We start from the raw sequence: 16,755 nt of genomic DNA, 5'->3' as shown, positions 1-16,755 counted from the left end.
ACATGAGACATTTATAAACAGCAACTCCCTCCTGATACAGAAATCACAAGAGAAGCTAGACGCATCCGAGCAAATCTTTTACACTGAAGAAATAACTAGTTTATCTGCCTTTTTATTGTTAAACTTCAAAATACAAATTTACAACAGAAGACAAAGACACACAAATTCTTTTATACACTCCTTTCCACAGAAACAGTGCAAATTATTTCATCTTTTCTTTAAGACATCATAGCACTGCTGTCATATTCATATTATATCAGATTGTGCAAAAGATCCACCTTAAAAATAATACAGTGACAAGACATTATTAAGACAAACAACCAAATCACAAATAAAAAAAGACAGAAATATAAGCAGTTCCCTTATTGAAATTCTAAAAATTAAATTATAATATATTTTCTTGTGTGCTTGTCAGTTGTGGGAAAATACATTAAATAAAACAACTAAAGCCAGTAAAAAAAAAGAAAGGATGTAAGAAGATACTATACTAAATTAAGTGTACAAGAGCATACATTTTTTTAAACAAATGAGTTAAAGAAAGCTCTGAGCTAAATGACATTTAAAACAATACAGAGAAATAAAAAGAAAAGCATTCATGTATGTGTGTATGTATGTATGTATATATTTATATAGCAACCAGGGGTCAGTATTCACTTAGATCAGTGGTGGGCAACTTCGGTCCCAGAGGGTCACTTCCTTGGCTTCAACACTGATTAAAAAAAAAATAAAAAAAAGCTTTCTATGAATAATGAAGACATTTATTTACTTGTTCGGGTGTTTTTGATTAGGGTTGGAGCTAAACTCTGAGGAGCAGTGGCCCTCCAGGACCGAAGTAGCCCATTCCTGATGGCTCTGGTTTCAAGTAGTAAAATGTGCAATTCTGCATTTCACCTCACTGAGTGAAAAGTACTCACATTTTCACAAACAAAACAAAAGAACATTTATCAGACATAAAAGGTGAATATGTTGTTCTAAATACTGTGTATAAAAGACAGAAGGAGAACGCCTTTTCTGCTGTAACAAATCAGCAGGAACTTTTTCACACAAAATAGGGCGATTCAATCCCCTTTAAAACATATAACTGCAGGAGTGAAGAAACATGGAGCTTTTAAAAGGTTCAGTTATTATATTAAATGTGATTTATTTTATTTTATTTTTGGGTGGGGAAGAAACAATGACTTGATCTGTTTTTTTTTGTAGCAATCTATAAACTGATTGAATGAAAACAAATGACTTTGAACTGCTGAGAATTGGCTGAGACCGTGTTGGGTTATATGTGATTGGCTGCTGGAGTTAGAATGGAGGGGAACATTAGAACCCTGGCCTGCATGAAGGACAGGTCAGGGAGAAGAGAGATGACCTTTGCTGCTTCTTCGCTTATCTTTTCATCTTTCTCTGGCCTCCTGTCAAACACACAGAAAGAGCATATTCTCAGAGAATTAAGAAGAATCACACTCTCTTTGAACCTTTTTAAACCTCTTTCTGTAAAGTAACCATGTAGATGTGCTCAACATGTTAAGGCATGCTAAAAAGTCTGTATTATGCATATGTCTTACCTGGCTGTTGTTCTGGTTTTCTCCATAGACTCCATGAGTTTTGTAAATGCATCTGTAACGCTGCGACCAGTGTTGTTGTTCTCAATTTTAGCTGTAGTCAGTTCATATATCTCTGGATCAACACCTAAAATATTTGAAAATATTAAAGAGACATTACATTCACAGTTATCATTTTAATTAAAATGCTTAAAACTTACAGTTCATCATACTGACAGTAACAGCAGTGAAACTACATAAAAAGGATCTTAGGCACACTAGAAAAAGAAATACTATAAAAGTCATGCAAGACTATTATTTGCTTAGTAAGATTTTCCCAGACACATAAAAGCAAAATCACTCTCAATAGTGCATTAGATTGAAAGGCAGAAAAGCAGAGATACTCACACTGGAAGATACTGTAAGCAAGTCCAGAGAGGAAATCAGGGACAGAACACTAGACTACAAACAAATGTTTCCCTAAAATTTGATTTTGAAATCACAGACACAAGGGAAAAGAAAGGAAAAGGAGGTTTCACAGCAAGCCAGACACTTCACCAAGATGAACCCTTTCTGTTCTGACCTGGTAGTGGAGTGTCAGTTTCACTATCTGAGCTACATTCATCCACAGGCCCAAAATAGTCCAAATTTAGCCCTGAGATTCCACCATCTTGTGCTTCACATGAGAGCCACAGCAATGACAGCGAAACATGGAGGGTTAGTGTGTTGTTAGTAGTTCAGGATACCCACAATATATTAACAGTATACACTACTATTGAAAAGGTTGGGGTCTTTTTGGAAAGAAATGAATACTTTTATACAGCAATTGTCTATAAAATTGATCAAAAATTACAGTAATAACATTTTACATTGGTAAAATGGTACAAAAGATTTCTATTTTAAATAAATGCTGTTCTTTGAAACTTTTCATTTATCAAAGAATCTTGAAAAAAGTTAAGTTCCCACAAAAATATGAAGCAGAACCACACTGATAATGATAAGAAATGTTACTTAGGGAGCAAATCAGCACATTTAAATTATTTTTTAAGGATCATGTGACACTGAAGACTGGAATATTTTATCCTGAAATTCAGCTTTGCCATCACAGGAATAAATTACATTTTAAAATAGAAAATTATTTTATAATGTTAATCATTTTTAACAATATCACTTAATATTTTAAATCAATCCAGCCTTTGTTTGCAAATCTTACAAACCCCAATCTTTTGAATGGTACAGTGTACATGTGTAACAGCATGTAAAGAAACAGGTAGATCAGCACCAAGGAAATTGTATTAGGAGTGACGAAGCAGGAAAAGAAAAGACAGGAGATGAAAGCAAGAGATTAAAAAGAATAGAGAAACTATAGTCATACTGTATTATAATATATTTATTGACAGATTTAATAAAGATTTGGTTCAACATAACTGGAAAAAATTACTATCCAGAAAAAGAGCTCAATGTTGACAATTTTGGTTCAAGGAATTTTCTTCATACAATTTAATCTTGACATTTATGGCATAATGCTGATGATCACTGAAAATAATTAACTTATCCCTCAATATAAAATATAAAGGCAATTGCAATAGAAGGAAGCCTTAAAATACACTGTCTAAAAACAAAATATAAACACAATTTCATTTTTGTTTTAAACAAAAATGAAGAAACATAAAATTAAATATTATTTTCTGTGGTAATCAACTATAACTGTGGTATATCAACATTATGCCACAAATCAGGTTGATCGAACTTGATTTGAACCCAGCACATTCCCATAAGATTGAGAAAAAGTGGTATATCACAGTTTGCAAGTTAAATTGGTCTAAAAAGTGCATTAATGAAGGTTTCACTGCCATTCACAGTGGGTTTTGAGACAGTAAGGAAAGAAGGAAAAACTGAATTATACATAAACTTAGACTGTATATAACAGATATCACCACCTAATTAAATATTCACAATTTTAGAACAGCTTCTCAGTGAGTTGTTGCATCTGCATGTAAATCTTTGAAAATGCGTTTCCACTTTAATTTTAGCCAAGGAGTGCTATGGCTTCAAGTAAGCACCAGCAGTAAGGTCAGCTATTCCAAAAAAAGATCTATTTTTAGTCAAACCTGAGACTAGCTGGTGCACAGGGACTAAACTGGTTGTACATTTGACAACACAACTGAGAACATATTTAATATTGGGTATAGTTCTCTTTATGTCAAGTCTTGCATACAATGGCAAGGTAATAAATGACTGCATATGAAGCTGCATACTTAAAATCTGAGGTAGTACACTTCAGCCTCTGTGTGTATATAAGCATGGACAACATAGTAACATGGGCCTGGACTTTAAGATGCAGAACAAGAGGGGAGAGAGGCAAGTTGTAAAAACAAACTAATATATCAAAGATGAACTGATTTGTATCTTTGCTGACTGAATAGTGTTTCACTTTTGAGCAGAAGATGAAAGACAAACAACTGGAGAAAAAAAAGAGTTTCCCATTTGGATCTTTGGATCATAAATAGAATTTACTTCTCAAATTGTTCTGCTAATGTTAGTTTAGTGTTAAATTAACACTGATAGAACAAGCATGAAGGAAATAAACTTCTCTAAGTGGTGTGTGAATTGTGAAGGGAGCAGGAAGTTTGAAAAATGGAGAGAAGAGTGTCGTGAGAGAGAAAGGAAGTGCTCAGACAGGGATGATAAGTGAGGCAGCATCAGGAGTAGGATTTCTGCCGTGAGTGGCGAGTGGCTTTTTCTTGAACTCTAGAGAAGGAGGCACGGCGAAAAGACGTACCGTCAATACTAATGGCCAAAGAGGACGCCACCTGCAGCACAATAAATGTAGATTAGCAACCATACAAAGTACTTTTCAATCAACTTTTAGGAGTGACAGAATATCCAAGAATTACAGAAAGGTGATTAGATCCCTAATATATTTGTATCTTTATATCTAGTTGTACTACGAGGCTGTTGAAAGCTTAAATCTGATTGGAACATTCGGAGGTGTGCAATTATTTTCTGGGAAAAGCACAGCGAACGTAGTTCCAGGCAGCTCTCTTGAATGCATTGCAGTTCCATAACACTTTGCATAGTTAACTGTAATAACAGAAATTACAGGACTAAAAAAAAAAAAAAAAAACGACATAAAGCAACTTAAAGTCTACAAATTACATTTTTTTCACTAGTGAGGTAATAACTGCCGTTTAGAGAGAGAGAGAGCACAAAGGTAGCCTAACTCACACAAGTTCTTTCTCTCGCTCGTGCTCGTGCTCTCTCTCTCTCTCTCTCTCTCTCTCTCTCTCTCTCTCTCGCTCTCGCTGTGTGTCGCTCTCGCTCTCGCTCTCTTTCTAATAACTTCATTAACTGCAGTAGATTGCTATCAATGGATCAAGCCTCTGTTACCAGCTTGAAAATGACGTTTCGGAACTAGCAAAAGAGCCGTTGGATGAGGCGCGGAAGAAATAGTCCTACTCACAATAGTGATTTAAGTACAAAAACCGTAGCAGAAGCGGAATAATTGACGATGGGCCGTTGAATTATTAGAAAAATAATGCTCACCCGAGGTGTAACGGCCACTCCGCTTCACTTGTGTGCTTTATTTTTCTAATAATTCAACGGCCCATTGTCAATTATTCCTTACATAACTAATATCTATTTGTATGTGTGCACTTCTCACCTGAGTGCATAGCATAGTTCCACTCTCCACAGGAGCAGAAGGGGAAAGTGCAGGGGAGGCTGGAGATTTTTGAGACTCTTTGGTGGGTTCCAGCATTCCCTGAGAAGAAGGGACAGATGTTTAATGAAAACAAAAACCAACAAAAAACTAAAAAAACTTAATATACACTACCATTTTGAAAAATATTAATACTTTTAACCGATAATTGATTAACCAATAATGCAATAAATTGATCAAAAGGCAGTAAAGACATTTGTTACAATTTCACAATTTACCATTTCATTTAAACTTTCTATTCATAAAACAATCCTGAAAAAATTTATCTGGGTTTTCATAAAAATATTAAGTAGCACAACTGATAATGTAATATGCTTTATGAGCAGCAAATCAGCATATTAGAATGATTTCAGAAAAGTCATTTGACTGACTGAAGGAGTAATGATGCTGAAAAATCAGGGTTTGCCATTTTTGGAATAAATTACATTTTAAAATATGTTATTACAGAGAGAACAGTTAATGTGATAATATTTCCCAATATTATGTTTTTGGGGTTTACTTCACTCACCAGTCCGGCAGCAAACATAGGCACGATCACTGGCTGCAGCTTGTCTCCAGTGAACAACTTTTAGAGGAATTAGAAAAAAAATCAAGTCAAATCAATAAAAAGAAAGGAATAGTAAAAACGCTAGCACAAATTAGTCAGCATTAAATCATGTGACTGTCTGTTTATTAGTGTTTGATAAAAAGAAATATACTTCACATGAGAGCAAAACCAGCTATGATCAACAATGGTGCATGTCTATGAGATATGTACTTTCAAGAACTCACAATATTCCTGATTCCTAGGCAATCCAGAAGAATTCTGTTGCTATGGGAACCTGCCCACTTGAACTTAAGGCCATGACTGCTATGGATCTCCTGAAGGTGGCGCCACAAGGCCAATGAATAACTGCAGAAAGAAAAATTAATCAAGACCAATCTCTGAAACTAGTCAAAACACACAGGCTATATTAAACACTAGCCATGGGTGGAGCTCCTATTCAGTTTAAAATAAGAAATAAAATTTCATTGTGACATGAACTCACAATTACAATAAAATAAAGTCAAAAATGTGAGATATAAAGACTTTTTTTCTACATTGAGGATAGGTTTTCATACTAGCGAGCCCAAATATGCAACTATATTCTGGGAATGAGTGAAAATTATATATCTGAGAAACTCGTAGTCAAGATGAGGCTCTTACTCCTGTGCCAAAGAGCTGCTCTGATCCCTTTGCTCCTCAGAATCCTGAGCCTGCAGGAATTTGTGGAGGGGCAGGACCTCAGTGACCCTGCTGACCTCAGGATGGATGTCAGAAGGGAAGGCGATTCTAAAGAGATGCTGTAATTTGCAGCTGAACCCAGCCTGTGAGATGAAAACTCAGGTTGCAGTTCATCTAAACTTTTTTACATGCAATTCTAGGTTTGATTACAACCAGACTAAAATCTACAATCAAACTGCAATTCATTTGAACAAAAATTAATTGCATGAATCGTGATTAACATCTAAATGACTCACAGTGTTGCCCTGGAGGTCACCACTAGAGGGCGCTGTTGAAGTCTCAACGTCTTGTTCCTCTTTACCCAGGTGTGTACTCTGTTCCTCCCCAAATGTGGCCCATGAATCCTGATTCTCTTCCGTGCCTTCATGCGGTCCAAATGCAGTCCAGTTGTCCTGCCCTCCCACCGCCACTCCTCCAAATGGAGCTGCACTAAAGTCTGCAAAACTGTCACTGGGAGGCAACTCCGAACAAAAAGCTCCTTCATCGCACACTGCTTCCTCAGCCAGCTCATCGTCCTCCTTGAAGTCCTTCAGGGTGTCTGGGTCCTCAAACTCATCATCCGTTGAGCACCTAGACATTGCCGTGACAAATTCAGGAAATCCTTCCTGTGTTATAGATTCAGTCCGGCTGAAGTCTGCAAAACCCTGAGTTACATCTCTGAAATCACCAAAATCCTCATCCCCCGTGGGGTCTGCGGGTAACTCAATGTCCTCCTCTTCTTCCACCTCTTCCTTTGCAAATGATACATGAATTTCCTTTGTGTCTCCACTCAGCTGTGTGTCAGAGATTATATCCACGTCCATGGAGGGGGCCGCCTCTGCTTCAGTTATGTCATCACAGTCCTCAGACCCGTCCAGATAGCCTGTGTGACCACAAACAACAAAGTTCTCCCTTTGTTTATGCTCACCTTCAGTTTCTTGTGCATCTCTACAACTTAAATGGGAGTCGCCACATAGTCTCACTTTTGTCTCTTCAGGTTCAGATGCCTCTTTATGGGATGAGTGATTGTTTGAATCTTTCAGGTTGTCCGTTTGGTTAATTAACTGGTTTCTATCTAACACATCAGCTACGTTGATGTCCAGTCCAGAGTGAACTTCAGTGTCGATGCTTTGTAAGCAGGTGGGAAGAGCTCTGTTCAGCTCAGAATTTGCACAAGACTCACTGTATCCGTTACTGATGATGTGTCCATCGCCTGTGCTGTTGACATCAGGATGTATTGAGGGAGAGTTCTCACCATGTTTAGCAGAGAGCGCCCTCTGATTTAAGGATGCCACATTTGTGACATTCTCGTCACTGCTAATTGATTCTGCTACCATTTTCCTCTCATTAGCCCATACACCTTTCCCCGACACTGCAAAATTTTGGATGGATTTGATGCACAAGTCAGGTGGAGATTCCTCCAGCGCATTTGATTGGTTGAATGTTGTGGGCGTGTCGATGTCTGAGAAGCTGAAACTGGACGTCACTCCTCCGGCATCAAAACCCCCGAACTCACCAAACTCACTAAACTCATCCTCCTCTTCTTCCTCTCCAGCCTCATCCAGTGGAGGGGGAGAGGAAGAGTACAGACGGATGACATCGGGCTCCATGGTCCTCTTGCGCCACCTGTGGCCACATGCACACACACCCCTAGAGAAAAAAAAGAGATAAGACAAAAAGACAATTATAGAAAACATGAGCATGTTTTATTATCATTATAAAACAATTAATTCGCTTTCATTCAGAAAGAAATACGAAATAACACTGACTGACCCCACTTTAGCCATCACAACCACTTCTTTTGATTAGCATAGACACATATCTTAAGCCCTATTCGGACTGGATTAGTTTAACATGGGGACGTGGGGGTAAAGTAATTATTACCAGAGGTTCTCGGTGATTTTAGTCCCGTCCGAATGTGCCATCTCGGTAATCATTACGGACAATGTCAGTAAAGATTACCGAGACTTTTACCTTCTGTAAAAAGGTCCGGAAAAATTACCTCAGGTAATACTAATCCCGTTCGAATAGACCTGCTGTAAAAATGTATGGTAAAATTCCGTCATTGCCTGTTTAAAAGTTAAAAAAAGAGCACATTTTGCCTTGGAGGCGCTTGAAGCATTCGGTTGCGTTGTAGGTGGTGGGACAAATCTGTGGAAAATGTCCAGTATTTTCCGCATATCATTTAAAGGGGGGGTGAAATGCTGTTTCATGCATACTGAGCTTTTTACACCTTTAAAGACTTGGATTCCCATCCTAAACATAGAGAAAGTTTCAAAAACTAATGTTGGACGTTTGATGGAGTATTTCTGTGTTAAAAATACTCCTTCCGGTTTCTCACAAGTTTCGGCGAGTTTTTTTCGAGTATGGGTCTACTTGACGTTAAATAGAGCGGAAGGTCCTTGTATGGGCTGTACGGGCTCTTCTCCCGGTACGGTGCGCGCGCGCGTGACTAGAGGGAGAGAGAGGAAATGCACGCTGTAAACACTCTCTCAGGTGCAGATCCAGTCGTCCGTGAACACTTATGTCGCGCCGCGCTCCACTTTATTCCTATGGGTGACGTCGAGCGACTTCAACGCTTCAGCACAGCATTCCGGGAAGGCAGCGCTGCATTTGAACCGATTTGAACGCAGAAATGACGGGAAGCTTCAAGGCATCGCTTCAGTCGCGTCTCAAAGTGGATTTCCACGGTCACTGCTGTCACAGGACTTCACCAAATCATACCAAAGAAGTGTGTTTTTGACAGAGTGGTCCTGCTTTGGAAGATGCCGGTGAGTAAATCAACTTCAAATGTCTCTGCTATTGGCTACCGTCGCATGAGTAAACATCAGTAAACGATACGATCGCGTGCTTCGTCATTCAAATGCGCTAACGGTTACTCCATTGTTGTTCTGTATAACGTTACACTATTCTGACTCTGACGTGCAAAACCGTTTTGCTTGCTACCTCTAAGGTCTAGTCAATAGTCCATAAACCGAATCATGTCCTCATAAACTGCACACAAAGGCCCCTAAATACAGTACATACCACAGAGACGGACGTCCTGATGTTGCCGTTTCTCCTGTTCAATTTATTTCAGCCTCAGATTTGATTGTGGATCATTATCTGTATTAGCTGAGATAGATGGGTTTCTCCACGCTTGAGGACGTCACCGCTTTGCGCGCTTGTCATTCTTTAGCTCCGCCCACTCGATACGCCTCCAGGCGCTCGTTTTTTTCCGGAAAGACTCGGTACAGCCCATATTTCTTTTATAAATATGATAAAACTAAAGACTTTTCGGAGATATGAAGGATGCAATACTACTCTATAGGTACTCAAGATTGACATGAGATTGACTGAAACTGAGTGTTTCACCCCCCCTTTAAAGCAAAAAGAAGATCAAAAGCACTTATTAGAGGCACAACACATTTTAGCTCAGGAAAGTGTCTATTACCAACATAATCCAATCAGAATCGTTAGACTGGACCTAACTGTTTATTAAAACACATATATATTGGAGACGGAGTTCAGACTGGCGCTCAGGTTGTGTGTTTGCTCACGTTATAACGGTAACGTCATACGCACATGACGTCAAGGAGGTGCGTAAAGCGAGTTACTCCTCCCACTTCTGCTAGTTTTACTGAGATGTCTTATCCCGTGCGAATTGGCCATTGATATTACAGACGTCCTGAGGTAAAATGACTTTACCCCCATGTCCCCATGTTAAACTAATCCAGTCCGAATAGGGCTTTAGTAGATATTATTAGACATTTTATACACGTCTGCACCATGAAATGCTCAAAGCAAATAATACAGCAGCCAAATTCATAAGCACAAACATTTAAATTTAAATAAAAACATTTAGATTTAACTTATTTTAACTGTATCAGCTCTTACGTTTCTTTTGTGCACTACTTGGCAGTAGGTTTAGTAGTATATTTTAAACTAAAAGCAGGAATAATACAAAAATAAAATACATGTGACAAGCTTTAGGCTAAAGTAGTCAGCACTGCTAGATCAGAGAGCAGCCCATTCATTATTGACCAGCACTTTAGATGTAACCCCCCTCATTCATGGGCTAAATCTAGGGCACAGTTTAAAGAAAGCTGAAAAGAGTAACACTTCTTAGCTTGTGCACAAGCAGCAAAATGACCTGCAATTGTTGACTAGTTCTCAAACCTCAAAGGATCGGACACCTCTCACATGATGGTGGTTACAGCTAATAACTTTGTCTACAGAATCATTAACCTGGTGTAGAGTACAACTGTGGCGCAATAAGGAAAATCAATAATAGTGGTACACTGCAAGTTCATGTTTCTTGATTCTAGAAGTTTCTGACAGCATAGAATACCATTCAGGAATATTGTTTTTAACGTTGTTGCAACAGATTTGGTCCCCATTTGAGGAGGCAACTCGTCTAGTCATTTAAAGAGTCAGAGCCAGTCTGCAGATTATGGGCAGTCTGAGTGGACAGAAAATGATTTCACAGAAAATGATTTTTAGCATCAGATGCTGAATGCTAATGCAGCTGAAATATAGCAGAAGCTATGTTTCCATTCAAAGTAGTGAATTTCACTTATGGGAATATTGGATTTACAAATAAAGTAGCATTTCCATCCTATGAATTGAAGAGAACAAAATCATAATTTCCTGATAAACTGGCACTAAATAGCTCTAAAAAAGTAGGAGAATATAATTATTTTTGTATATAATAAATGACTTGTGTCTCAGAGCGTGCAAACAAAACATGTAATTGGGAACGCAGTCGTGTAAGACAGTTCTGGAAGTTAATTATACTGAACCACTTTGACGACAGACTTTGCTCAGGCATCAGAAAACAACATTTCAGAAAAGATCGGTCCGCAGGTTAGTCTAGTTATGCTGTCACATGATTTCTTTTTGATGCGCATCAAGGAATTTATTCAGTAAATGTGTTACCATCGTAGCTTTTGCACGTTTTCTTATCAGATAATTTTTTTTTATCTCACTCAAATGAGTATGTTATTTATGCACATTCATGTATGCGTATCTTGCCATTTCCATCCAGCAGGTTTTTAATGCTATATCCCAAAATTTGCATAAAAATAGTTGGGTGGAAACAACAGCTTATGATTCTATCCAGCTGAAGGATTTCAGCCTTTTATCATCTTTTGACCTGATTTTAGAACACGTCGTAGCGTACGTCATGTGTAGCCATGAGACGTTTCTCCTTGAGTTCTTAGTGTAACCATTTGCAAATTTGGCAAGTGTTTGATGCAATATCATGTGATCTATTCCAGCCTTTACTGATGCACTTAGTTCAGTGGAATTACTGTAATAAAATAATAATTACAAATAGCTTAATAAAGCAGGATTTTCATAGTCATGGACAACATTGGAAAAAAAAATCTGAATTGTGATGGAATGAGCTTGAATAAATCCTTAAACATTATGGGAAAAAGTGACTGAAATGACTATAGTGGATGAATTTGTTTCCTATTCATGCAAAAAGTTATACTTTTATTCTTAAAAATTCATGAGCAGTCCTGGAAATGTATTAGTCAAAAAATGAAGGTGTTGGGACCATGAAACTCTGATACTTTAATTTATTTATTTATTTTTTAGATCTTTTATTTTTCTTTAGCATGAACATTTAATGTTTATGTTCCAAACAAACATAGACTGGTTAATCTCTGGACGGTATGACCAGCTCAGCAGACTTTCCAGTTTAATCATGGGGGTAGAAAAATACCAACAGACTGGTTTTGTGGATTGTACTGGACAATACAATCCTAGTTATTTTTCATGCAAAAAACTTTTAAATGGTGGATTAGGCTAAATCTGGATTCTTTTTTTGCTAATTTTCTTTTTCTGTATGATTTTTTTTCTTCTTTTTTTGACAGTAGATGTTTTTTTTCCTGGAGTTTTGAGTCTGTGCTGTTTGTCTAAGAGTACAAAGGAAGTGGATTGGGTTTCCTCATCAGTTTACACTCCCTTCAAAGAGGACATATCAACGTTTACACAGTGTGCGTGTGCATGCACATGTGATCGTGTCTGCTTGCCTGAGGCAAACTAAATACTCCAGTATGTGGGCTAGTAGGCAAAATCTTTCAAATTATATTGGCCGAAATTCATATCAATGTACTTTTGTGCTTGTGTAACTGACTTCTTGTTTTGAAACTGTCAGATTGATTTTTCAGAATCAAATTGTTTCTGTGCAGTTTATGTGTAGGTAAGAGTACACTTTAAACTCAACTACAAGTTTGTGTACCCTCTTTAAGCACACACAAAAGCCACAGTATATGCTATAGTTCAAAGGTTTGGGGTCAGTAAGGAGTAATTCTCCTTTTTTGTAAATAAGTAAACACTTCCATTCAGCAAAGAATGCATTAATTTGATCAAAAGTGACAGTAAAGACATTTATAATGCTACAAAATATAAATAATTACTTGCTACTACCCAATTTGATTAATAACAATCATGATAATAACATTAATAAAATAAAAAAAATTAAAGGATGATTTCTGATAGGCCGTGTAACACTAAAGACTAATGTATCTAATCACTTAAAGGTCCACTGAAATCCGAATGTAAGTTTTTTAGCTTTTAGTATGACTGTGTTAACCTTAAAGTTATGAATAAGCTGGTATGTTCCAAAACTATGACAAAATTTGCATTTAGGAGATATAAGCATTCAAAATTTACAGTCTCCCCCTTCCGTTAAAACGAATCTCAGATTTTGGTGACATCATCGCAGACTTCACTTTCTCATCAAATCTTCTATCCGATCAAAATGCGCTCTAGAATCTAAAGCCCGCCCCCTACACTGCTGAAGCGGCAGCTGAAACCGGTCAGTTGTTAATACACATTTACTAATTTCTACATGGTGAAAGGCACATAGCACACTATATGTGATAGGAAACGATTCAGTGTGAAAATGCTTTCATTTGAGGCAAATAAAGTCTGTTTTCATGTTAGTTTCACACACCGCAGCAGCGCACACACCTCAACGGCTCTGGTCTAAATTTAGACTACAGACACGAGAGCGCAGCGCGGATCATATGCACGAGTCCGCGGAGACAACAAACATATAGATCCATTTGAATTCTGTCCAGAATGCTGCATAATATGGAGGAGATTATGATGATAAACAGTGTTAGAGGAAACTGGCTTTACCAAACAGAGAAGGTCCGCTCTTGCGCTCTAGTCAAAGTGTATATTAACGAAACGCTATTGGCTGTTTCAAAAAGGGGGAGGAGCTGCTAACAGCTGAAGCCATTTCAGGGGAAATTACGTCAACACATTGAATAATGCGCCGCGTTTCAAGGCACTTCAGTGGGCCTTAAAGTAATTTCAGATTGCTGAAAATTCATCTTTTCCCTCACAGGAAGAAATTATACTTATGTGTATTTTGATCAAAAAATGCAGTCTTGTAGAGCATAAGAAAACATGAAACTGAATGGTAGTTTAAACCATAATGTTTGTCACATGTAGGTCTAGTTTAGTTTCATTATCTTATTCTGTTTAGTTTCATTGTCACTGACTATGTTTACATGGACTGCAGTTATCTAATTATTGACCTTATTCTGAATAAGACACTATACTGATTAAGGTTTTACATGAGTTGCTTTTAGACTATTCCTTCATTAAGTTTCCTGCAGAATTTAATGTATCAACATACATTTCGTCCTAATTTTGGTACCATATACAGTTTTGTTTGTTTCATATTTAAATTTTAAGAAAGCTTCAAGTGCAGGTTTGACATGATATATGTGCAGGACAGGTGGGAAAGAGATGCTTGAAGCCAAGCTCTCTTGTTTGCCGTCCAACGGTTGACCACTGCTGTGCTGTCGCAAAATGCAGTGAAAACTCCTACACAACGTTAATATTGTGATTAAGGTGTGCACATGTATATAATACACTTCGATAATGAGACTAAAATAGGAATTTGATTTGTTTTTAATTCGAGTATGACTTTAGCCAGATTAAGGTGATTAGAAATCACTGTTTACATGGTAGTTTCTTCATCAGAGTATTGCTTAATTAGGTTAATATTAATCAGGTTAATATTAATAATATATTTTTGTCCATGTAAACATATTGACTGTCTGCTTGAGTTCTAGTTTGTTTCCATGCTTTCTGATTAGTTACACACCTGTTCCCTGTTTCTGATAAGGATCATCCTCTGTGTAAAGTCTTCTGTTTTCATACTTCTGTGTAATATTCTCCAAGCGTTCATTAAAGGTTCTTGGTTTTGTTCTGCATCACACATTTCTTTATTGTACTACACGCTAACCATGAGAGTATGTAGGTTACTGTGTGACCTAATTTAGTTTTTTTCCCCTCCAGTCAGAATCAGATTACTAACAGTGTCCATTAGATCAGCATACCTCATCCATGGGATGCTGACTTTAAAGGTTTTGCCTCACATAAATTTGTCATGGGAAAAAGGAGTTGCTAGCTGTTTTGTGTTTTAGGGATCACTTAAAAGTAATCGAGGGCATTGCATTGATATTGATACACCATTCATAACAATGCTTGGTCTCTGAGAGTTTAATGTTCTACAAGTGTTATTTTGAGCAGTTATCTACTATTCTAGACTTATTATGCAGCACCTGTCCCCTGATTGTAGTTTTTTTTAGATCTACCAGCGGTATAAAATAGTGCAGATTTTTTATTCAAGTACATAGTAGTTAAAGAAATTTTATATAAAGTAGAACTGAAAAATGGATTATGAGAAGTGCATAAATGGCAGGCATCCTGGGTAATGCCATAGAGCAGATAACTGACATAATACTATGCATAATACAAACATCTAGATAACGCGATCAAGCAAATCATGTGGCTTTTGCCCTCCTGCTTCATAGACAGAGATAAACAGACAGATATTGTATATGGATTTAAAAATAGCATAGGCTATGTTATTGACGACTGTTTTTTTTTTTCTGTGGAACACAAAAGGAGCTGTTAATCAAATTACACAAAAGGAGCAATGACAGTTAAAAGATGACCGCCTGACAGTCAATTTTCTGTGACACTGAATGACTACGATTGAGATTCTACCAGATATATATTGTGTTCCATCATATTAAGAAAAATAGTTAAACATCTGTAAAACAACATAAAGGAGACAAAATATATGACATATTGCTTTAACTTGCACCTCGACCAGAGGAAATATTTTTCACGAGCTGTCAACGTCTGTTGGAATTATGACACGAGACGGCTGTCATCAGCCGGTGTGGTTACTAATCCACTCAACGCCTCAGAACAACATCTCAGGACAAGGCTGTAACACTAATGGTAAAGTTAGTAACGTTACTGCCATAAACAATGTTACACAATTGGTCATTAGACGCTACTGTCGTGTAACGTTAATCTGAATGGTTTGACTGTGACTGACTGTTTCGAATAATTATTCTTACCTTAACTTATCCTCTATGGATGATCATGACGGACTCTCAATATGTACAGCGAGAGGACAAGTATCGTCTCGTCTTGTCTCGTCTAGGTAAAGTTAAACCGGTTCTCACCGCCAGTTTCTGCGCTCATCCGGAGTTCCGTGTCCAACAATATGAAACCGGAGACCCAGGACCTTTATTATCGCTCTTCCAGATCACAAACGTTGATCTACCGCCCCCTGTCGGTATGGAGCAGAGACACGGCACGAGACAGATGGAATAAAAATAATTACAAATAAAAAAATAAAAATAAAAAAAAATTATATATATATATATATATATATATATATATATATATATATATATATATATATATATATATATATATATATATATATATATATATATATATGAAGTAGCTGGAAATCACAGCTGAACTCAAAGCACATTCCACGATTAGGGTGCGATTAGATATTGTTATATTTTATTAGAGATAAACTTACCATAGCTATTAGCTAGTTTAAATACATGCCCGTTAGCCTAGAAATCTAGACGCAAGCCCGTACCACTCCCTTAAAATTGTTTTAATTTTTAAAAAATCATTGTCCTTAATTTTATGTAACCCTGATATGCAAAAATGTAACTGCTGAAAAGTTTAAACCCTGTAACCCACATCTGTAAGAAGGACATATATATACACACACACACACACACACACACACACACACACACACACACATATATATATATATATATATATATATATATATATATATATATATATATATATATATATATATATATATATATATATATATATATATATATGTATATATATATATATAATGCGGATATAATAAATAATAACAAACCATAATTCAGTCCCATGAATTCTAGGTA

At 37.0% G+C, this 16,755-nt stretch overlaps 1 protein-coding gene across 2 annotated transcripts; it reads right to left on the bottom strand.

Moving 5' to 3' along the window:
* Positions 1-96: 96 nt before the first annotated feature.
* On the bottom strand, positions 97-16,068 carry aftphb (aftiphilin b). 2 transcript variants are annotated; one of them, XM_067455523.1, is made up of 9 exons: positions 15,988-16,068; positions 6,754-8,146; positions 6,440-6,600; positions 6,025-6,145; positions 5,762-5,818; positions 5,197-5,295; positions 4,315-4,345; positions 1,557-1,680; positions 97-1,403 (listed from the first exon to the last, which is right to left on the bottom strand). In XM_067455523.1, exons 2-9 carry the CDS (start codon positions 8,104-8,106, stop codon positions 1,271-1,273), a joined length of 2,079 nt encoding a protein of 692 aa, XP_067311624.1. In that variant the 5' UTR covers positions 8,107-8,146; positions 15,988-16,068; the 3' UTR covers positions 97-1,270. The 2 variants fall into 2 exon arrangements, with proteins under 2 accessions (XP_067311624.1, XP_067311623.1); XM_067455522.1 differs by having other exon boundaries at positions 15,880-16,045.
* Positions 16,069-16,755: the final 687 nt, after the last annotated feature.

The sequence above is a fragment of the Pseudorasbora parva genome, chromosome 10 (assembly GCF_024679245.1).
Source record: "Pseudorasbora parva isolate DD20220531a chromosome 10, ASM2467924v1, whole genome shotgun sequence".
NCBI lineage: Eukaryota > Metazoa > Chordata > Actinopteri > Cypriniformes > Gobionidae > Pseudorasbora > Pseudorasbora parva.
The sequence above is the reverse complement of the archived record's forward strand: the minus strand, read 5'-3'. Positions and strand labels throughout refer to the sequence as shown.